The sequence below is a fragment of the Chiloscyllium plagiosum genome, unplaced genomic scaffold (genome assembly GCF_037043375.1).
Source record: "Chiloscyllium plagiosum isolate Xiang-an unplaced genomic scaffold, Cpla_swu_hap1 HiC_scaffold_2, whole genome shotgun sequence".
In the NCBI taxonomy this organism is placed as follows: Eukaryota; Metazoa; Chordata; class Chondrichthyes; order Orectolobiformes; family Hemiscylliidae; genus Chiloscyllium; species Chiloscyllium plagiosum.
In genome coordinates, this window is record NW_028270140.1 from 44,428,255 (window position 1) to 44,453,412 (window position 25,158).

At 39.9% G+C, this 25,158-nt stretch overlaps 1 protein-coding gene across 1 annotated transcript in view; it reads right to left on the reverse strand.

The window, feature by feature from the left end:
- The window catches only part of dnah6 (dynein, axonemal, heavy chain 6), a gene marked incomplete at its 5' end in the record, with an annotated part of 301,703 nt that overhangs the window by 218,574 nt on the left and 57,971 nt on the right, over positions 1-25,158 (reverse strand). Inside the window, 7 exons of the mRNA XM_043705917.2 lie at positions 1,013-1,177; positions 1,920-2,133; positions 3,633-3,729; positions 10,212-10,392; positions 13,391-13,510; positions 19,261-19,353; positions 20,683-20,895. Of these exons, the coding sequence (XP_043561852.2) occupies positions 1,013-1,177; positions 1,920-2,133; positions 3,633-3,729; positions 10,212-10,392; positions 13,391-13,510; positions 19,261-19,353; positions 20,683-20,895 (1,083 nt within the window). The remainder of the gene's footprint in view (positions 1-1,012; positions 1,178-1,919; positions 2,134-3,632; positions 3,730-10,211; positions 10,393-13,390; positions 13,511-19,260; positions 19,354-20,682; positions 20,896-25,158) is intronic.

Consider the following 25,158-nt stretch of genomic DNA (forward strand, 5'->3'; position numbering starts at 1 on the left):
ACTTCTCAGAACTAAAGAAAAAATGTCTGACATTGCATCTCTACTGACATAACCCTTAATTTGCTAGTTCACTATAACTTTAGCCCCCCTCAGGGGCTCGAGTTCTCCAATGAAGGATTGAAAAAAATCAGTGTGAACCAGTAACCATTAATGTGAGTGCCAACAATCCAGACTGAATGACCCAAGTGCAAAGTAAGAGAAAAAAAATAAATGGTCTCACAAGTGGCCAAGGTCAACAAAAGTATCTTCACTTCATATTCTACTAACTGCACAACTAGTCATAAGCATTGCTCCACTCACCACACTCCCTTCACGTGCTTATCAGCAAACTCCAACAAACATCGCCAGGCACTCATCACTGCTGCCAATTTTCCATTCATCTCATAGCTTGTAATCAGTGCAAAATAATGTGCAAGCAAACACATCTCTTAAGCACTTCACACCACATTCAATGATACACTTCTTTTCTTTTGCAGGACAAAGTGGCTCTTAATAGGCAGCAAGTAACCTCCATAAAGGAGAAGGTAGTGGCCAACATGAAAATCATCACTGAGGCAGCAACCATCAAGATGACAGCATAATCTAATCCAATTCCTCAAATGTTATGATTTACAACATGTAGACGATGTTACAATACATCTTTCTTCCCTTTCCCTCACTGCAAACCAGCCTTTGTGCCACTGTACTTCTAGATACCCAAGACTGGACCAGGTAATGATGCAACTGATTGAAGACCAGCATGAAGGAGATACTGATAAAGAAGAAACAATGAATTAGTTTAACACCCGCAACTACCAAATCAGATATCAATATTGTTCATGTGCTACTCTCTAAAGTACATGTAATGGCTGCATATGATGAGCCATTAGGCATCAATGAGCTGCAATAAGGTATGGAGTAAGGGATCACATGGGTGCCAGCTTCTAGAGGGTGAGGTCAGACACAAATTCTGTTGGAAAAGACATAGATTAGATTAGCATTTGAAATAAATTTTTAACAACTTTCAAAGTACCTGAGAAGGATGTCCAGATACCACCCACTGGACCCTTGGCTGAGTTTGATAATCACCAATCGAAACTTTGCATAAACGTCGAAGAGATGAGAACATAGCTTCCTCGACCTTTCCAAGCCAATCTTCTACATTTCCTCTTGCCTTAAGTCCCTTTCCCAAACTGACCTGTAACACAGAAACAAAATGTTATTTAACTCAACGGTGATTATAATAATAAAAGAAAGTCAAGCAGGACCCTTTGTTCTTTATAAATTGATTTATTATGGCATCTCATTCATTTTAAAGCACAATTCTGTTTAATTAACTTTATTTATTTCAGATCAGAACTTTATAAAGGATTAGCATTTTCTCATTTTTCCAGTTTGAATATTTCCATGATGTTTGGATTTCTCCTGAAAGAAATCTATTTTTTAATTTAGTTATTTAAGACAAGGTGTTAATGTTATACCTACACCCAAATTTCCTACTTCACTATCAAAAAGCAAATTATCTCTATTCATTGCAATGTCAGCATTGCAAGGGAGTTGATTAGCTCAGATAGCTGGTTATGATGCAGAGTGATACCAGTTTGATTTCCACACCAGCTGGGGTGACTATGAAGGTCCCAGCTTCTCAACTTCTCTCCTCACCTGAGGCATGGTAACCGTCAGTTAAACAACAACCAGACATCTCTCTCAAATAAGGGAGTAGCTCAATAGAACGATATTAGCTTTACTTTTTAATAGTTTGCAAAGAGATGAAGAGGCTATATGTGGTGAATCAAGCAGGTAAGCTTTAATCTACCACATTGTGGCATTGTGTCATACATAAAGCTTTAATGCACACTAATAAACCTGTCAAAAGTCAATCTAATGAAATTCTAAAATGACTTTCAGAGTGCCAACTACTCCAACAAAAGAATCTTCACCTTTTCTCCTTCAGGAGAGAGCATTGCCAAGATATCATTGGTGTACAGCTTCTCAGGTTCTCCCTCAGCTGTTTTCTCTTCAGTCTGGGAAGCCAGTGCAAATTCCAGTTTTGCAATTGCATCAAAGCATTTTCGCAGATGTGGCTGGACAGCCTGTGGGTTACGGGTCTGAGCTAGAATCTCCAATAGCTCATCATTGGATAGGAAGTAGAACCTAACATTCAGAGAGAGGGGAATCAGATATTAATTTATCAAATAATTAATATCAAGCACATACTTTGTAAAACTTTTAGAATGGTCACCACTTAGATAAAATATTGGACCCACTCCCAAATAGGAGGGAAGTTCACCTCAAAAATAACAGCTGTCATGGAGATCCAGTGAGACTTGTTTCAGGGTTCAAAATACATGAGCTGCAGGACAAAGTTGCCCTCAAAAGCTCCCAGACTCTGAAATGAGATGACTAATACCAACATAAACATGCAGGAGGCTGGAAGAATACAGCAAGCCAGGCAGCATCAGGAGGTGGACAAGTTGATGTTTTAGCTGTAACCCTTCTTCACGACTAGTACCAATAGTAGCCTGCACTTTGAACTCACTCCTTCACCCTGGTTTTGCATTCAAGCAAAACTTTTCAGCTTTTCTGGTAGAGACTGGCAGAGGTCCCATTAATGACTATTACTTATGCTTTGTGCCATCCTTGGTGAATGCATTCACGACTTACCACTGGGGAGGGCAGAGCATAAAATATGCCTTATTGAAAGTTGCAAAGACACTAATGTCTGCCTGAAGTGCAGGTCCCCAATGGCCTTTTTCAATACCGATAATGCTATTGTGGGTGAATGTTTACCTCAGATATGTGCACTGCCTGATGTGTAGGACACCTACAAAACCGACAAGTCATCATCAATTTAGGTGAATTTCAAAAATATTTTCAGACAATTCTATTTTGCAGACATCTGGATTTGGAACATATTATGTGTAAACTTGCATAATTCTTCAAGTGGAAGGAAAATAATTGGGCTACAAACAAAACTAATATCAGAGAGGGATTGTTGTAAGTTGATTTAGCAGTAAAGCCAGAGAAGAGATATTGCATGCAACAGCATTTAATAGGAGTACCAGCAGGGCTGAGGTTTTTGGACACAGTTGTGAAGTTGTTTGTAGATCAACTTCTTGTTGCTTCTAATAGCAAAACAATGGTGATCCAGAAGCTGAAAGTTAATCCAATGTCAGAGAATAATATTGTCAACAAACAGCATGTGTATGAGGATGGAAGATGCTAAGCATGGAGTCTTGAAGCATCAGTGTCGGCTTTCTGAATGCAAGAGGAGAAAGCACTACAGAACTGACAGCACAGCTACGCAAAGGAGAGGAGTTTTTTAAACCGAGGAGGTGAATTTCCAGGTTGATGGAGGAAACAAACATTAACTAGTACAAATTAGCAACTGTCAGCAGAGATAGGCCAATAAATGAAGCGTAAAAAAAATGTTTTTCCCATGCACCCTCTGCCAACAACTTATCAAGCAGCACTGACACCATCTTAGGAATGGTTTATCTCTTTGCCTCAAGTTGGCACGACAGAATCATTGAACAATGGAAAAAAAATGTTGAAAAGCAAATTAGTTTTATTTGATTCAGAAACTAAAAAAATCTCTTCTGCTTTCATCAGTAATGCAGAACAAAGTAAACCAGTATATTAATAATACAAACCTGGGGAAAATCACCCGCTTAGATTCAAGATAAGCCTCCAGACATTTCAAAATTTGATCCAATAATGCATTGTTATTCAAGAAAATGTCCAACAAACCTAAAACATAAAATTGAAATTACACATGATAAACATACATAAATTGAAGGTGCAGAAATAAACAGACTTACTGAACAGGTCAAGCAGTCTTTGCAGAGAGGACAGGCCTGCTCCATGCTGTTATACATTAAGGGAAGGTTCAGTGTTACACACTGGGAGAAGAGAACAGTGTACAGAGGAGAAGCATAGAGTTCTGAAAGTTGTGTCTACCTACTCCAAACAGCAAAAGATTTCCGTAACTTGCCAAAGAATATTGGTGTGGCATTCTTGTGTATTTTTGCAGTTTTGCCATCACAACTTTTTTTCCAAGAACACAATTCGGCAGAAACACAGCTAGTCTGGCAGCATCTGTGGAGAGAACTGTCTCCAGCCCCAATATTTACTTTGCCTCCACAATTCTAAAGTTTAAAAGTTATAGTCGACAGGTTTATTTGAAAGTACAAGCTTTCGGGGTGCTGCTCCTTCATCAGGTAGTTGTGGAGCAGGATCAAAAGAAAGAATTTATAGCAAAAGATCAGTGTCATACAACTGAAACAATATATTGAACAAACCTAGATTGCTGTTTAAGTCTTTCATCTTTTAAAATGGGTTGCAGATTTCAGTTCATTAATATGTAAATTCCAGAATTTCTTTTAAGTCACATTCTCGAGATAACTGAAGGTGACATCTCAGTTCAGACAATGTATTAAAGGTATGAGGTGAGAGTCTGCCTGTATCCCAATCTTAGAGTCACAGAGAAGTACAGCACGGAAATAGACCCTTCAGTCCACCTCGTCCATGCCGACCAGATATCCTAACCTAATCTAATCCCATTTGCCAGCACTTGGCCCATATCCCTCTAAACTCTTCCTATTCTTTTGCCCATCCAGATGCTTTTTAAATGCTGCAGTTGTGCCAGCCTCCACAACTTCATCTGGCAGTTCATTTCATACACACATCACCCTCTGCGTGAAAATGTTGCCCCACAGGTCCCTTTTAAATTGTTTCCCTCTCACTCTAATCCTATACATATATATATATATTTCTTAACCTGTGATTTTATAAACCTCTATAAAGTCACCCCTCAGCCTCCAAAACCCCAGGGAAAACAGCCCCAGCCTATTCAGCCTCTCCCTATAGCTCAAATCCTCCAACCCTGGCAACATCCTTCTAAATGTTTTCTGAACCCTTCCAAGTTTCACAACATCCTTCCGATAGGAAGGAGACCAGAAGTGTACACAATATTCCAAAAGTGGCCGAACCAACATCTTACACAACCACAGTATAACTCCCCAACTCCTATACACAGTGCTCTGACCAATAAAGGAAAGCATACTAAACACTTTCTTCACTATCCTATCTACCTGCAACTTTACTTTCAAGGAACAATGAACCTGCAATCCAAGGTCGCTTTGTTCATCAACATTCCCACGACTTTATCATTAAATGTATAAGTCCTGCTAAGATTGGCTTTTCCAAAATGCACCACCACTCATTTACCTAATTTTGGTGTCACCTGCAAACTTACTAACTGTACCTCTTATGCTCACATCCAAATCATTTATGTAAATGAGAAAAAGTAGAGGGCCCAGCACCGATCCTTATGGCACTCCACTGGTCACAGGCCTCCAGTCTGAAAAACAACCCTCCACCACCACCCTCTGTCTTCTACCTTTGAGCCAGTCCTGTGTCCAGTTGGCTAGTTCTCCCTGCATTCCACAAGATCTAAGCATGCTAACCAGTCTCCCATGGGGAACCTAGCCGAACGCCTTACTGCGTTCCCTGTAGGTCATGTCCACTGCTCCGCCTCATCAATCCTCTTTGTTACTTCTTCAAAAAACTCAATCAAAAAGTTCGTGAGACATTATTTCCCACACACAAAGCCATATTGACTATCCCTAATCGGTTCTTGCCTTTCCAGATATATGTAAATCCTGTCCCTCAGGATTCCCTCCAACAACTTGCCACCCACCAACATCAGGCTCACCAGTCTATAGCTCCCTAGTTTTTTCTTACCACCTTTCTTAAGTAGTGGCATCACGTTACCCAACCTCTAGTCTTCCGGCACCTCACCTGTGACTAACGATGATACAAACATCTCAACCAGGGGCCACAATCACTTCCTTAGCTTCCCACAGAGATTTTGGGTACACCTGATCAGGTCCTGAGGACTTATCCATTTTTATGCATTCCAAGACATCCAGCACCACCTCCTCTGTAATATGGACATTTTTCAAGATGTCACCACCTATTTTCCCACATTTTATATCTTCCATGTCCTTTTCCACAGTAAACACTGATTAAAAAAACTAATTTAGTATCTCCCATGTCCTGCAGCTCCATACATAGGCTGCCTTGCTGATGTTTGAGGGACCCTATTCTCTCCCAAATTACTCTTTGTCCTTAATGTATTTATAAAAACTCTTTGGATTCTCCTTAACCCTATTTGTCAAAGCTATCTCATGATCCCTTTTTGCCCTCCTGATTTCCCTCTTAAATATACTCTTAATGCCTTTATACTCCAAGGATTCTCTTGATCTCTCCTGTCTATTCCTGACATATGGTTCCTTCTTTTTCTTAACCAAAACTTCAATTTCTCTAGGCATTCAGCATTCCCTACACCTATCAGCCTTTCTTTTCACCTGAACAGGAATATACTGTCTCTGGACACTACTTATCTCATTTTTGATTGCTTCCCATTTTCCAGCCGTCCCTTTACTTGCAAATATCTGTCCCCAATCAACGTTTGAAAATTCTTGCTTAATACTGCCAAATTTTGAGTGAGACTGGTTCTATTTCTAAAGTGGGAGTTTAAAAAATGCTACATGGATTGACTGCCTGCAGATTGTGTGCTTTTTCAGCAAAATGGATGTATCTGCAAATTCATCCCATAGACTCATGTGTGTGTGTGTGTGTGTGTGTGTGTGTGTGTGTGTGTGTGTGTGTGTGAGAGAGAGAGAGAGAGAGGAGAGAGAGAGAGAGAGAGAGAGAGAGAGAGAGAGAGAGAGGGAGAGAGAGAGAGAGGGAGAGAGAGAGAGAGAGAGAGACACAGAGAGTATGAATGTGTGCATGCGTGTGAGTGCATGTGAGAGTGTGTGTGTGCTTGGTAGAGTGTGATGGAGTATAAGCCTGTGAGAGAATGTGTGTATGGGTGTGAAAGACTTAACAGCAATCGACGTTTGTTCAATTTATTGTTTCAGTTGCATGACACTGTGATCATTTGCTATAAATTCCACGCCTTACGATCCTGCTTCACACTACCTGATGAAGGAGCAGCGCTCCGAAAGCTCGCACATCCAAATAAACCTGTTGGATTATAACCTGGTGTTGTGTGATTTTTTACTTTGTCCATCCCAGTCCAACACCAGCATCTCCACACCATGTCTATAATTTCAGTGTAATTCCCTAACTTACCCTTCCCAAATATCACTCAATGTTGCCATTAAAAATAAGAGTCTTCAAGCTGTCAAAACATTTAGATTTCCTGTCCTTTATTTATTTTAAAAAAATTCAGCAGGGTCTATGAATACGGTTGATTACTGCTATAAGGGATAAATCATTTCAAGGAAGTTAACACAGTGATTTTTTTTTATCCATTACTTTTTTTATATTGTAAATCAATCAATAGATACTTAAGAACTTAATTTAATCTCTCCATGGGTCCTGAGGTCCTGCTCATGATAGATTTGGGCCAAGTGCTGTGAAGAATGTAAAGTTGAAAGGTATTGGCATGGGATCTTAGAATGTGAATTCATACGATGTTGACAGAGGGCCTATAAGAAGCCATGGAGGAGTGTAGGAGTACGAGGTGACATTGGTTTGAATGTATAAGACACAGGAGTGTGTGTGTACAAAAGGGTGGTGTGAGGAACAAGGGCTCTTTTATGTTCTCTTCTTTCTTTTAAAGATGCCAAGTTAAGCCAGATCAGCCTTTCCCATAGCCTCCGTACCCAGTGGCCACTGATGGCGTGTCTTTGCAGGGTTGGTAGACCTGACACCCATTGAATTCTATTCTCACCTTGCTGAATGAAAATGGAATCATTCCAGGGCACTGGTCTGTGGAATAAACTTGTGAAACCAGGAATTTTCCCAAAACCTTTCCTCTAACTGGGAAAAAACACTTGACATCTAGATATCAGATTCATGGGTGCTTCACAAAGTTTGCTGTAGGAAGAAGGTTGGCAAAAACATACACATCTGTTTTCTATTGGAGAGTTGCTACTGACCACAGGGAATTACTGAGCCTCACATATGCCCCCACACCAAAGCATCCTTCAATCATCTATTATTCATGCTCACCATAATCTTCTCACCCTATTTTTTGTGATCCTGGATCCTTCCTTTCATCACCAATTGACTTGTCCTTCTGTTGTCCTTGACTCACCTAGAGATGATAATAACCTGTCTACTTTCAAGCTGGACTGTTCTCCATCATTCCTGAACAGTAACAGGATTTTCAGGCTATGATAAATATCACAAAACAAACACTTCCAGACCTCCAGCCTGGACAGTTGGTTCAGATTTGAGATCAAATCATTATGGAGAAATGTGCAACAGACACAACCCTTATTCAATTTGGAAATGGTATAGTGTGACAGAACAGATCAGCCTCAACTCTTATAGAGAGGCAACCTTCTACCCAGTTGAAATAGTTATCTACACAGTAAAACAGATCTGTGAGATTGTGTTTATTGAACCTTCATCCAGATGATGGTTGATTACTGAACTAAAGTCATCTGTTAATTCTCCTTCTGCTCAGTAGAGTTCAAGATCTCTCTCAGAGGACTGAAGTTCCTAATCTCTTCCAAAAAGGAGCTGAGAACAAATTCTGGTTGAATATGAAACTACAATGGAGAAAGTGAGGGCTGCAGATGCTGGAGATCAGAGCTGAAAATGTGTTGCTGGAAAAGCGCAGCAGGTCAGGCAGCATCCAAGGAGCAGGAGAATTGACGTTTCGGGCGTGAGCCCTTCTTCAGGAATGAGGAAAGTGCCACTTTCCTCATTCCTGAAGAAGGGCTCATGCCCAAAACGTCGATTCTCCTGCTCCTTGGATGCTGCCTGACCTGCTGGGCTTTTCCAGCAACACATTTTCAGCTATGAAACTACAATGGCAGTTACTCCTCGATAAAAGAAATTGAAATCAGAGACTCAGAAGTGAGATGTACGATGTTAGTCTGATTGTGATTTTTTAATGAGACAATGTACAACATCACATGTGATGCACCATTATATGTTCTTGTTCTCTCTTGCAACCTCATTGCAAGATCAAGCCACAGGACAATTACTCTTGAAAATTTCACAGGAAAACAAAGTCAATGCTTCTTTTACTTCAGTAGACACTAAATGTTGTTGAGCAGCACAACAGGCCTAAAAATATTATTGTTACAGCTCTAATTTTATGATAATCTACAAATCAATAGTTTATCTCCTTAAATAACTAGATTAGATTAGAATAAATTAGAATCTCACCATCAATAGTCTTTTATAGCTTGTCAGATATTACTGTTATAATTATCAACAAAAAAAAGATTTGTAGTTTTGCTAAATTATTTAAAACAAGAACAATACTAAAATTAAGACTAAAAAGAGAGCAAAATGTTGTAAACACTCAACTAGTCAGGCATTAACAAACAAAATAAAACCAAAGTGCTGTAGAGTCAGTTCCAAAGAAGAGAGATACCAGACTCAATGTCGAGTCCAATAATTTTAAGGTCTGAGCACCTTCTCCCATGTCCTTACCTCCACCCCCACATAACAGACCTTATTGTCACATGGGCTGCTACCACAAACAACCCATTGTCAGCCATTCATTTCCACAGGCTGATCTTAACCCATTCTCTTGTCTGCCCAACTATTTTTCTTTATCTCTGGGCTCCATCCCCATCAACTGTTTACTCATTCCGCTACCCTGGCCCTTCTCTAACAAATATGCCAACTTTTTCCTAGTTACAATCATTTCTGAAGGGTCACTGGACCCGAAACATTAACTCGGCTTTCTCTCTTCAGGTGTTGCCAGATTTGTAGAGCAGCTTTTCCAGCAATTTCTGATTTTGTTTCCGATTTCCAGCATCTGCAGTTCTTGTTTTGGTCAAAATGTTAACTCTATTCTGACTCCACAAATGCTGGCAGACCTACTGGATTTCTTCGGCATCTTCTGTTTGTACTACTAAAGGAAAGATCATCAACTTCAAATGTTAACTATACTCCTGTCTCTACAAATGCTGCCTGACTTGTTGAGTAGTTCCACTATATTTTTTTTGAAGATTGCACAATCTGAACTTGATTGTGGATTCCAACTAATACACTGTTTCCAATGATAACATACATCTTAGAAATTAGCAAAGCAGCAAATCAATCAGGGATAGGCTGTGCTAATATTTCAGCCAGAATGGTCTAGTATATCAGCTGCCAAAATGCAACAGCTTGCTAAACAACAATGCCCTTGTTTCATACAACTGACTGGAGGAGTAGGAAAACTATTAATATTCACATATTTCATATACCAGGTTGGGTAGCTGCTCTCAGAGCATTGGGTAGGCGATTTACTTTTCGCATGACTTCCTTCCAGGATTTATCTACTTGAGTGAACATCCTTGCCTCTGCAGGCAACTGGCGTTGAATGTCTGGAGCACAGAAGATACTCTCCAGGTACAACCAGTTTCGCTGACACATCATCCATTGCTCCTGTCATAGCAGAAAAAGTAACATTATTAAATCTTTTAGTCATGCCTACTTCATTCTTAAATTCTTAATGATTCTCACTCCTGTGAAATAATACATTCTGGTAGAGCATTTTATATAAGAATGATGTTGAACTATTCATTTTCTGGTGCATAGTTGGAGTAAGGAGCACGATATGCCTTTTGCATGCTGTCAAAGTGCCTCTTAAAAAATGATTGATCTCTTTATGTCGTTAATAAGCTAGAAGCTGGATAAGCTAGAAATAAAAATAGTAAAAGCTGAAAATAGTCAGTAAGTCATGCAGCATCTACGAAGAGAGAAAAAGAGGTCAATGACCTAAGTAACCCCAGCAATTTATCTTTTTTCAATACTTTGCTTCTGTCTTTTGGAAGACTTTTGAGTTTGAAATTCCTGATCATCACAGTGGGATGGGTAACCAGTTCATTACACATGCAAAGCACAAGATTAACACAGAGGAAATTCAGTATTTCGGAGCGGCTCTTACAAATAAGATTCAAAACCATGATATATTATAATAACACAATGAGGTCAGGTGCACCATCTTCCTCAAAGTGAATCAATTTAGTATATGACTTAATGTGTGATTCTTGCACAGTTCAAGTTCTAAAATTCTCTTTGCCCTTTTTTTTCTTGTGATAGCATAAAAATAGATAGAGAACAACATAGCATGCTGAATTTGAGGCTGTGATATTAAGCAGAAGATTATATCATTTAAATGGTAGCTACGTTCAGAGATTCAGCTTATGCTCTAGGGACAAGAGTTTGAATCCCACCATGTTAAAACTATAATTCTAGAATTAAGATCAAGTCTTATGCTGACCATAGCCCATTGTTGACAATTGCAAGATTATACCCATACAATTCATTAATTTCCTTTCAGGAAGGAAATCTGCCTTCTTTATTTTCTTGGGCCTATATGTGCGCCCAGATTCAACGCAATGACTCCTAATGTTCTCTGAATGCCCCTGCAAGCCACTCAATTATAATGAACCCCCTAAAAAGCCTAAAGAAATGAATGAAAATGGATGGACTATCCTACATTGACTTATGGGCTAGAAATGACAATGGCAAATACAGGTCTCTTGAACCTCCAAAGTCCTCCTTTCTAACTACTAAAATAAAGCAATAAACAACAAACACTGAAAGTCTGAAACAAAAGTAGAAATTGTTAGAGAAACTCAGCCAGTCTTGCAGCATCGGTGGAGAGGAAGCTTTCGTGCCACAGAAGCTACTAGACCTGTTGAGTTTCTCCAGCAATTATTTTTTCTCTCCTTTCTAACATTTAGGTGTTCAGGACAAATTTGGGTGAGCTAACCACAGACTACTTAGGCAATAGCCTGACAACTACGCACATGGATTCATGTGTTATACAAAATGTTCCAGGCAACATCACCATTCTTGTGCATGTAACTGTTCAACCAGGACAGATACAGCACAAGAGGTGGCACCTTCGGGAGAAATGGAACATGGATTTTAGATTCAATTAAATCATGTGGCATCAGAGCAAACGTGGAGTGGGAAACTTGTTGTTGATTATCATGTACCAGAGACTAAAGTACTACAGATGCTGGAATCCAAAGTAGACAAGCAGGAGGCTGGAAGAGGACAGCAAGCCAGGCAGCATCAGGAGGCAGAGAAGTCGATGTTTCAGATATAACCCTTCCAGAATGGAGGAGGGGGTACGGGGAGCTGCAGATAAAGGGTGGGGGGGGGGGGGGGGAGGGCAGAGTGGTGAGATAGTGATAGGTAAATATAGGTGGTAGGTACAACCTGGTAGTTCACTACGACGAATAAATCTGGCTTGTATCTGAAAGGAGGGGTCGGTCGGAGGGATGAAAGGGAGGTGGTGGGGCTGGAAAGGAGGTCGGTGGATGGATGGGTGGGAAGGTTATTTGAATTTGGAGAACTCAATGTTGAGTCCTCCAGGCTTAGGCTGCCCAGGCAGAAGATGAGGTGTTGTTCCTCCAAGTTGCAGTCTGATACACTATGGCAATGGAGGAGACTGAGGATGGACACGTGGCAGAGGGAGTGGGAAGGGGAATTAAAATGGGCAATTACTGGGAGGTCAGGCTAGACCTGACAGGCTGCTTGAGATGTTCGGTGAAACATGTCCTTAGTTTGCATTTGATCTCACTGATGTAGAGAAACCACAACAGGAGCACCAGATACAGTATACTAGATTGGAGGAGAGGCAGGTGAATCTCTGGGTGGAGGTGAGGGAGGTGGTGTGCCAGCAGGTTTTGCATCTTTTATGGTTGCAGGGGAAGGTACCTAAGGAGTACAGGTTTTGTGACTGGGAATTTGTTTCAACCTTTGGATAATACTAAATGAAAAAAAAATTGGCCTGGAGTGTCAAATGGATTTCAATGTAGCATTAGTCTTAATGAGCAAAACAACTTGCATTAATATCACCTTTTTAACGTATTCAACTATTTCAAAGAGGCTTCTCTGAAGTATTAATTAACAAGCACTGACAGTAAATCATATACGGTGTTTTGGATAGGCGGCCAAATACTTGGCCAAGGAGATAGGTTTTCAGGACAGCATTCAAGCAGTAGAGAGATGGACAGGATCAGGGAGGAATCCCAGAGTTTGCTGTCAAGATAGATAAGGCACAGCCAACAATGGTAAAACAACTTAAACTGTGCTTGAGCAATGGATCACAATTAGAGACATGCAGATATCTTGTGCTATGGCTGAATAATACGTAGTTCAAGTTAGTCTATCAGTCTAATCAAAAATACTGGCTTTGCTACTGATATCACATCCCATGGAAGAATGCTAAAAGTGCAAAATAAGCTTTGTACAGTGTTACAAATGCATATTATATGCATGACAGTTAAGAAAAACACTCTTGGATACACACACATCTTTGCAAAGTATTTGAATACTTGATCCGAATCTCAGAACAAAACTAAATAATTAACCATAAAACTGGAACTTATATTAATCTGGTCACTGGGCAAAGTAAAACACTTACCAAGGTTTCATTGAATAGTGAGAGAAGCCTTTGCCACTCATCAACACGATTTTTAATAGGTCCAACATAACGTGAGGAGGCTATGGTTGATACATTGATAATACTGTCATCCAGCAATGCCTGTAACAAAGTTTTTTTCTGAAATTACTACAGACTTGTATGACTTCTTGATGTCCAGCTCTGGAATTTAATTGACATTTGTTTCAGAAACAATGTACAAATCTACTATTCTGAGAAAACGTACATCAGCATGCAATTCCTATCTAGAAAGCTTTCTGCCTGTGTTGTAACTTGCTGTTAAAAATTCCAATAATGGAATTTATACATATCATACCTGTACGTTATAATACATCCCCCTGTGGCAGTGCTGTGTCTCAGATCTGCATCCATTTATTTTTCAATCAGAGACGAAAACAAAATGGAGCTCCTACTATCATTATCCCAAGCTCCAGGCAACAAGATACCATAATAACGCAGTCTCCTGAGGAGACTGGTTGGTTTATTTGGGCAGAGGGCTGGTCTGGACTAGATTAATGCCATTCAATCGCATTCAATTTCCATCCCAGCTGGAGTACATTTGAATCATCTTTCCTCCTAACTGGTGATGGAGATCATGAGGCTGCGCATCAGACCTACCTTTAATCAATGAATGAAAGAATAAAATCATCAGTCTGTCTTCCCTTCTCTAATGAGCACAACAGGAAACAAACTATTGCTCCCACAGCTTTACACATGACAAATCATGCTTGTGGCTTTTTCATAACAAAGACCTATTTTCATGTGAAAAGGTCTGTTCGGCAACTGATAGCTATCTCCCAGAAAGGTTGGTTAGATGCAATGAAGAATTCAAACACATTACAGATCCAAACCCGGTAATCAGACAGAGTGAGCATTTGCATCTTCTTTGCTAAGACTACCATGGAGCAAGAGTTGAGTAAATCTGTTTTCACTGAACATAAATGTACAGCTGGTTGTCAACTCAGAACCCAGAGTAACGTTTATCGGAGATCCTCAGAAATATTTTTACAAAACTCTTATAAATGCAAAATTTATTTAAAAATTTTTTTTCAGATGTTCCATTTGGTTTTGGGTAGAATGGAGGAACGCAGAGGACCATATCACTTATTCTGAATTCTGCCAGTCGAGAAGCTTGGATGGCTTGTTTGTTAAAGGGACCCACATTGTCTTACTGGAAAGAAAATGAGGGCCATTAAAACATGCAAGAAATGACCAGAGCTGATGTGTTATCATCAAATACATTCTTAGGACCAACATTTTATAGGGTTGGGATTTCCAGAACTTACGACCAAGACAACCGAAGACACGGTCACCAACAAAGAACAATTCAATCAGGCATGCTGAAGAAACTGGAATCATCTAGCTACACCAGAAAATATGTTATATCAACATTGAGCAGAACACGACAAGAACTCTTCTGCTGTACTTCACATAAATGTTAACAATCTTTTGCATCTGCCCAGGAATGCTGTCAGACATCAGATTCATACTGAATCATAGTATTGTCAGTCCTAGAAACCTGAAATACCATATATACTCAAGGAATAGTCGAATGTTTTGGACTACTTTTTAAGGTTAAATCTATGGGGTCAACTATTAGTTGGATACTATTTTTGAGGGGCTGAAATTCATGCCTGTCAAAATTCATACCGTATCATTAGCAGAGGCCCAACTTACGTCAAAACCAATAAAGAAGAAAACAAAGAATTATGGTAATTCTGAAAGTCCGGAGTGGAACACAACAACCATAGATAGAGTCATAGAGATGTACAGCATGGAAACAGACCTTTCAGTCCAACCCATCCATGTCGATCAGATATTACAACCCAATCTAGTCCCACCTGCCAGCACCTGGCCCATATCCCTCCAAACCCTTCCTATTCATATATCCATCCAAATGCCTCTCAAATGTTGCAATTGTACCAGCCTCCACCACATTCTCTGGCAGCTCATTCCATCCACGTACCACCCTCTGCGTGAAAAAGTTGCCCCTTAGGTCTCTTTTATATCTTTCCCCTCTCACCCTAAACCTATGCCTCCTAGTTCTGGACTCTCCGACCCCAGGGAAAAGACTTTGTCTATTTACCCTATCCATGCCCCTCATAATTTTGTGAACCTCTACAAGGTCACCCCTCAGCCTCCGACGCTCCAGGGAAAACAGCCCCAGCCTGTTCAGCCTCTCCCTGTAGCTCAGATCCTCCAACCCTGGCCACATCCTTGTAAATCTTTTCTGAACCCTGTCAAGTTTCACAACATCTTTCCGATATGAAGGAGACCAGAATTGTACGCAATATTCCAACAGTGGTCTAACCAATGTCCTGTACAGCCGCAACATGTCCTCCCAACTCCTGTACTCAATACTCTGACCAATAAAGGAAAGCATACCAAATGCCTTCTTCACTATCCTATCTACCTGCGACTCCACTTTCAAGGAGCTATGAACCTGCACTCCAAGGTCTCTTTGTTCAGCAACACTCCGTAGGACCTTACCATTAAGGGCATAAGCCCTGCTAAGATTTGCTTTCCCAAAATGCAGCACTTCACATTTATCTGAATTAAACTCCATCTGCCATCTCTCAGCCCATTGGCCCATCTGGTCGAGATCCTGTTGTAATCTGAGGTAACCTTCTTCCCTGTACACTACACCTCCAATTTTGGTGTCATCTGCAAACTTACTAACTGTACCTCTTATGCTCACATACAAATCATTTATGTAAATGACAAAAAGTAGAGGGCCCAGCACCAATCCTTGTGGCACCCCACTCGTCACAGGCCTCCAGTCTGAAAAACAACCCTCCACTACAGCTTGCTAATTAGTCTCCCATGGGGAACCTTGTCGAAGGCCTTACTGAAGTCCATATAGATCACATCTACTACTCTGCCCTCATCAATCTTCTTTGTTACTTCTTCAAAAAACTCAATCAAGTTTGTGAGGCATGATTTCCCACGCACAAAGCCATGTTGACTATCCCTAATCAGTCCTTACTGGAAGAGCGGGAGAGGAATGGAACAACCAGCAAACTGGAAGTCAGAGCAGGACGTGATATCCGGTGCACTGACCCAAACATTGATCTGTTATTTGTGAAGACCTAGGGTCGACTTTTACATGAGATGTATGGGAAATTCCAGATTATATGGCCAAAAATAGGAGGTCGATCTTTACATGAGATTGACTAATACTCAAGTATTTTCCAGCGCAGTCCTCACTTTCTCCTATTACTCAAGTATATTTGGTAATGTAGAAAAGGTGAAAAAATATTAATCAGGTTTTAGAAATACAAGATCGGAGCTAACCACAATTCATAGAAGCAGAATTAGACCATTGAAGTCTGCTTCACCATTCAATGGGAACATGGTTAATCTGACAATCCTCAACTCCACATTCTTGCTTTATTCAATTCACTTATGTCAGCCTTGAATATACTTATTGACCTCATCTCCACACACCTTGGTGGCAAAAAAAAATTGAGAAAAGCAATTCCTCCTCAAGACTATCTTAAACCCCTTATTTTGAAACTGTGGTGGCTGGTCCTAGACTTTCCTACACAAAAGCCAACCTCTCCACAACTACCCTGTCAAATCCCCTAAGAAGCTTATATTTCAATAAAATCACCTCTCATTTTTCTAAATCTTAATGAGTACAAGTCCAACCTCTTCCACCTGTCTTCATCAGAAAATCCATCCTCAGATCAACCCAGTGAACTTTCTGTGGCCTGCTTGTAATTCCAGTATATCTTTCATTAGATAAGGAGACAAAAATTGTTGCCAGTATTGCAGTTGTGAATTTACACTGCCTTATAGAGTTTTTTAACACCTCTTGACTTTATCTAAATCCCTTTGAAATAGGGGCCAACATTCCACTTGCTTTCTCTATCACCTCCTGAACATGGTTACTGGGTTTGTTTAGGATTTATGCACAAGGACCCTAAATTTTTCTGGTCTATGACGTGTTGCAATTTTTCTCCATATTCAGCTCCATCATTCTTCCTCCAAAATACACGACCTCACATTTTCCCATATCAAATTCCATCTGCTAAGTTTAACCCACTCACTTAATTTGTCTATATCCCTCTGGGTAGAGTGTGTTTGTCCATCTATTTTTTTTGTTATCCATAAACTCAGCTATAGCGTATTTACCTTTCTCATCCACGTCATTAATCTGTATTGTAAATAATTGTGGCTCTAAAGGCACTCCACGCATAATAGGTTGCCATTGTGAAAATGCCATTCTTATACCAATTCTGTCTTCCATTAGTTACTCATAGAGTCATAGAGATGTACAGCATGGAAACAGACCCTTTCGTCCAACATGTCCAGGCTGACAAAATATTCCAAGCCAATCTCGTCCCATCTGCCAGCACCCGGCCCATATCCCTCCAAACCCTTCCTATTCATATACCCATCCAGATGCCTTTTAAATGTTGCAATCGTACTAGCCTCCACCACTTCCTCTGGCATCTCACCACAAACCACCCTCTGCGTGAAAAAGTTGCCACTGAGGTCTCTTTTATACCTTTCCCTTCTCACCCTAAACCTATGCCCTCTAGTTCTGGACTCCCCCATGCCAGAGAATAGACTTTGTCTATTTACCTATTCATGCCCCTCATGATTTTATAAACCTTTATAAGGTCACCCCTCAGCCTCCGACACTCCAGGGAAAACAGCCCCAGCCTATTCAACCTCCCCCTATAGCTCAAATCCTCCAACCCTGGCAACTTCCTTGCACATCTTTTCTGTTCACAGATGATTTCCCGTTATTGAAACCAGGCTGACTCTGTTTTATTATACTGTATATGTCTAAATTCTCTGCTATTACATACTTCATAACAGGCTTGAACATTTTCTTAACAATGCTTAGGAAGCTAACTGGGTTGTTTTTGTTTCCTTCCCTTTTTTGAATAAAAGAATTACATTCACAATTTTCAAATCCTCTGGTACTTTTCCAGAATCTAAGGTTTCTTGGACGATTGCAATCACTGGATCCACCATCTTTATAACTACTTCATTTAACCTCCTACGTTGCATTCTATCAGGTCCAGTGGACTTATCAGTCTTTAGTACCATTAGTATCCTTAGTACATTATCTATGTTGATAGTGATTATATTTATTTTATCTGCACTTTCTGCCTCTTCATTTTTTTTTAGTATTTTTGAAATGCTATTACTACTGTGAAGATGAATGCAAAATATTTATTCAACTCCACTGCCATTTCCTGATTCTCTTACACAGCCTCATTCTCTCATGGGTCTATATCACTTTGACCTCACACTTTCTTTTTATATGTGTAAAGAAGATCTTGTTGATCATTTGGATGTTACTTGTACGTTTACCCTCAAAATCAGATCCAAAATAGCTTGAACCGAGAGTTGGATTCAGAACACATGGTTCTCGGAGATCATCCCAAACACACAACAAATTCTTTCTTGTAGGTTCCTCTGCCAATCTGGCTATCCCAGAAAAGATTATAGCCACCCATGATTAATGGACTGCCTTTTTTTTAAACATACCTTCATTATCTCCAGACTTATTCTGTTTAGTGTCAGGATGTTGGGTTTCGCTGAAGTTGTCATTCACGAAAGGGGAGATGCACTCCAGCAGAAGAAAGGAAGCATTTTAAAAGGAGAGATGTTACTCCACTAAGAGATTGCCAAGGCTCATTTGATCACGCTTTCAACATATTAGCATTGGAAGCAGGGAGATCCTCTATTGATTAAGAGGCAATAAAAGGTCACCAAGAACCTTGCTCTTGCTGGTATGAAGAGGTGGTAGAGGAATGCATGCAAAGAGTAAATACTTCTGGTTCAGCTACAAGAAATAGGTTTATTCATGGTTTATCAGATGTTATGCTTACCTGAATTTCATCAGTACCACCAAGAATGAAAACATCTTTAGCATCACGATGAGGAAGCACAACAAACTCAGTTATTTTCCATCCATCTTCCACCTAAAGTTGAAACATTAAAAATTCCACACGAAACATCACATCAAACAGGAGTGTTCACACTTTGAAATAGTAATCAATTTGGTAACAATTCTATTTACTGTTTCACCTGTGATGATTGGCAACTATTGATTATGTTCCAGTATGAATTTTTACATTTACTTCCATTACAAATAAAATCTGCCTTTTGCAAACACATTTCTAAAGGCATGGATCTACTAATTGCTGAGAATATCTCATAAGTTACAACCAATAAGTTGACAGCTAATTTACATTAGAAATTATTTTGAAGCGACTTTTCAAAAAGCTATTCAAGTTCATCCTAGATACATTGTCAAATAGCCTTGTTCAAGGATGTCTTGTTGTGCAACAGCAGCATTCCTCATCATCTCAGTTCTAAAAGATTATCCCTTCTCACTTGGGTCCTAGTCCTCATCCACCTAAATTCCATCGAATATAAACCCAGAGAAGTCAACCACTCTTCATATGACAAACCTTCAATCCCAATACTTTTCTTGTGAACCTTCTCTGGATTCTCTCCAAAGCCAGCTATCTTTTCTTAGGTAGCATGTCCAACACTGTTCACGACATTCCCAAAATGTGGTCTGATGAGACCTTTATACAGCCACTGTATTACATCCTTGCTCATGTTTTCTAGCTGTCTCAAAATGAATGCTAACATTGTACTCACTTTCCTCACTGCCAAATGACCCTGCATGTTAACCTTAAGAGAATGCTGAACTAGGCCTCCTAAGTCCTTTCGTGCTTCAGATTTCCAAAGCCTTTCTCCATTTTAAAAATAGTTAACAGCTCTATTCTTTCTACCAAAGTGCATAGCCTCATGCCTTCTGACATTGTATTCCTCCATGGATCCAGACCATTGTGATGCCCCTCTGTATTTTGCATTAACACTGTTCTTCAAATAAGTGTCAATTTCAAGGATAGTCTGGCCCTGGAGGCAGACAACACATCAAGGGTGAAGCAGGTGGCAAGACGGGGAAAGAATTGAAGCATAAGTAGATGGCATTGATAGCAAGGTGCCCTGTTGCATGATAAATTGGCATCCTCCTGTGATCCTCTAAGAAGAGGATCTTTCTTCTTTCCTTCCAGTACTAGTTCAAGGTTGACATCGATAAAACCATTAACCTTTATTATACTGATAGTTCTGTGATTATTTAACTTAAAATTGTATGCAAATCTAATGTCTGATAGCAAAGATGTGCCATTATGTAAGTAAGAAACAAAGTTTGGCCACATTGCTAGTTATAATGCAGTGAGCAAATGACACATCTATCACTAACTTCAAGACATTTGAATAGACAAATCTCTCACCTTTTTCAAAATGGTCTCCAAGGCAGCTTCTCCAGAAGCCTGGCCTGACACATTCTGAATTTCCTCAGCATGATCAAATGCATTAAGTTCTATCAGTCGAGCCAGAGTTACAGGTTCAACAACATCAATCAATCTAGCACCAATACAATGTTCTATTGATTCCCAGTGTCTATGCTTTAGGAAGGGATTCCTCAGATCAGTGATTACAGGAAGCTGTAACATGATGGGAAATTGAAATGTTGAAGATGTTTTTAGACAGTATTTACACAAAAATAAAACAGACTGTTGTTTAAGTCCCTTCTCAGACTGCTCTCACCCAATTTAATTATACCCTATCACAATAGCCTTATTTAATTCTCCCTCATGGATATATCTAGATTCCATCAAGTTCGTTAGCACTTTACAATCCTAACTATTCTGTTTGGTAGCAAGTTTCACATTCCCATCACTGAGTAATGATATTTCTCTTAATTTCTTCATCGGATGGATTGGTTCAGGTTGTGAGGCTGCACTAAAGGTGAAACTGTCAGCACTTAACATAATTACTCTGAGACAGCAATTTTTTGTATTTGCAAATGAGCATTTAGATACAGAAATCCAAAAATCGCTAGCTGTGATTGCCTGCTGCTCTATTTGGTGTGGTGTTTAAGTCCTCATAAATAAAAATACTCAAAAACCATTTGAATTCAAGTGAAAGTCCTCTTTTTTGCTGTTATTGTGCCGTTAAAAAGTCTTGAAAAAGTTACACCTTGTTGAGTAATGTGCAACTGAATTGCTGTGACACACTAAAGTTACAAATACAGATGAAGCAACTCGTTGATTCAGAAAAAAAATTCACATTGCAGGACGTAATATTTTTCCATATTTCCGATCGTTAGAAATTAACTTGGTTCAGGTAATCACATTCAAATTTCGATAGAAATGAGGAATAGTATGGAAAAGAAGTCACTAGAGGAAGTGGTTGACAGCCCCCTAATAGTAACTACAAATTAGGTTAAAATGTATAAGTAGTAGTATTGGGTGCTTGCAATAAAGGCCTGGCAATAATCATGGGTAATTTTAAACTACATATTAAATTGGAAAATCAGATTGGCAGCCTGCATGAGAAGTTCACAAGATGCTTCTGAGATTGTTCTGGAACTAAACAGAGACCATGGTAATATTAAACTTGGCATTGTATAATGTGACAGAATTAAATGTCTCAGAGTATAGGCATCTCTAGGTAGCAGTGATCAGATGACTGAATTTTATATTCAATTTGAAAAGGAAAAGAGTGAATCTAAGATTCATACGGGAGCCAAGTTAGCTGAAGTGAATTGGGATTGTAGGCCATGGGACACATTAATCAAGAAGCAAAGGCAAACATTGAAGAAGTCTCAGAAAAAAAAAATTCCCACTACAAAGAAATGTTCTAAGGGGAGAACCTATAATTAACCAAAGAAATTAAGAAAAGCATTTAACATAAGGAAAAAACATAATTACACAAAGATTTGTAGCAGGTCAGATGTTTGGACAGAATATAAAGAACACCAGATACTGACTAAAAGATTAACCAAGAGAAAGAAACAGTATGAAAGGAAGCTATTTAGAAATATAAAACAGATAGCAAGAGCTTCTACAGTTATTAAAAATTAAACAAAATGAGTATCAGTGCTTTAAAGAGAGAGAATGGGAAGTTAATGGTAAACAAAAATTAATGGATAAACAAATATTCTGCTTCTGTCTTCAGTGTAAAAAAGCATTCCAAGACTGTAAATCAGGAGGTGGGAGAGAGGACCTTGGGTCAAATTACAAATCAGTAGGGAAACAGTAGTGAGGAAACTGATGGAGCTGCAGGCTGACAGGTTCCTCGGTGCAGATGGCCTGCTTCCTAGGGGTTTAAAATAGATGGCTAATGAGGTATTGGATGTATTGATTTTAATTTACCAATACCTACTGGATTCTGGAAAGGTTCCATCAGACTGGAAATTAATAGACTCTTGGGCCTAACTCACCCAAGCCAACCAAGTTTCCCAAAATGAACTAATCCCACTTGCTTGCATTTGGCCCATATTTCTCTAAAATGTTCCTATTCATCTTCTTATCTAAATGTCTTTCAAAAGTTGTAACCTTACCTGCATCCACCACTTCCTCTGGCAGTTCATTCCATACACAAACCACCTTTGTGTGAAAACGTTGCCCCTAAGTCTCTTTCAAATCTTTCTCCTCTCACATTAAAGATATACTCCCTTGTTTTGATCTCACCCACCCCCAGGAAAAGACCTTTGCTATTCACCTTAGCTATGTCCCTCATGATTTTATAAACCTCTTTAAGGTCACCCATCAACCTCTTACACTCCAGTGAAAGAAGCCCCAGCCTATCTAGCCTCTCCTTATAACACAAACTCTATATTCCCAGCAAAATACTGGTAAATAGTTTCTGAAATCTCTCCAATTTAATAAAAGCAACGTGGCTTTGGGCATGGGAAATCATGCCTCACTAACTTGATTGAGGTTATTGAAGAAATAACAAAGAAGATTGATGAGGGAGAGCGGTGGACATGATCTATATGGACTTCAGCATGATGTTCGATAAGGTTTTTTTTTAGATTACTTACACCGCCCCACTGAAGCGCAACCCACCCATACCCCTACATTTACCCCTTACCTAACAATACGGGCAATTTAGCGTGGCCAATTCACCTGACCTGCACATCTTTGGACTGTGGGAGGAAACCGGAGCACCCGGAGGAAACCCACGCAGACACGGGGAGAATGTGCAAACTCCACACAGTCAGTCGCCTGAGGCGGGAATTGAACCCGGGTCTCTGGCGCTGTGAGGCAGCAGTGCTAACCACTGTGCCACCGTGCCGCCCATCATGGCAGATTGGTTAGCCAGGTAGATCATATGGAATACAATGAGAACTCGCCACTTCGATACAGAACTGGCTCAAAGGTAGAAGACAGAGGGTGGTGGTGGAGGGTTGCTTTTCAGACTGGAGGCCTATGACCAGCAGTGTGCCACAAGGATCGTTGCTTTTATGTTCACATTCAAATCATTTATATGAATGATGAAGAGTTTGCAGATGAAACCAAAATTGGAGGTGTAGTGAACAGCAAAGAAGGTTACCCAAAGTGCAACAGGATCTTGATCAGATGGGCCAATGGGCCGAGGAGTAGCAGTTGGACTTTAATTTAGATAAATGTGACATGCTGCATTTTGGAAAGGTAAATCAGAGCAGAACTTATGTACTTCGTGGTAAGTCCTGGGGAGTGTTGATGAACAAAGAGTCCTTTGAGTGCAGGTTCATAGCTCCATGAAAGTGAGTTGCAGCTAGATAGGATAGTGAAGAAGGCATTTGGTATGCTTTCCTTAATTGGTTAGAGCATCCAGTATAGGAGTTGGGATGTCATGTTGTAATTATACAGGACATTGGTTAGGCCACTTTAGGAATATTGTGTGCAATTCTGGTCTCCTTACTATTGGAAGAATGTTGGGAAACTTGAAAGGGTTCAGACAAGATTTACAAGAATGTTGCCAGAGTTGGAGGGATGGAGATATAGGAAGAGGCTGAATAGACTGGAATGGTTTTCTTGGAGTGTCGGAGGCTGAGGGGTGACCTTATAGAGGTTTATAAGATCAGGAGGGGCATAGATAAGGTAAATAGACAAGGTCTTTTCCCTGGGTGGGTGAGTCCAGAACTAGAAGGCATAGGTTTAGGGTGTGAGGGGAAAGACATAAAAGGGACATAAGGGACAACTTTTTCACACAGACAGTGGTTGCGTGTATGGAATGAGCTGCCAGAGGAAATGACGGAGGCTGGGACAATTACAACATTTAAAAGACATTTGAATGGGTATATGAATAGGAAAGGTTTAAAAGGCTATGGGCCAAATAGGATTAGATTACTTTATGATATCTGGTCAGCATGGACGAGTTGGACCATGTTAACCAAACAAGTTGTTTCTGTGCTGTACATCTTTTTGGCCCTACAACTCTATTTACAGTACCTAATTTTATTGGGAACATTCTAAAACAAAAGTTATCACATACGAGTGCAGGATGTGGAGACCCACCATCACACACAAAGAAACAAAAAAGAGCTGGGTCATTTTTCTGTAGCAGAGTTTCAACATGCCACTGGGACTTTAGTTGTCATAAAAATAGTCAATATTTTTGAGTCATCTTGAGTGTACAGTGAGCTTCAAGCCAGATTCAAAGAATCAAGTAGGAACCAACTGCTGCAGAAGAGGAGGCAGAGCTTCAGTGCACCAACCAAAGAGGTGCCTGGCCAGCTAAAGGAGATAAAGCAACAGAGAAAATTATAATATTTTTTAGCCTTGGCTTTCTTTCAGCTATTAGAGAGGAAACAGATCCCGTCGTAAGGCCTTCTTCCTTCTTTGACAGAGTTTTGAGATATTAGTATCAGTAATGCAGCAGTTACTACTACCTTTCTCCTGGTGGTGGAAACAGCAACACTATGTCGGCCAATCTCT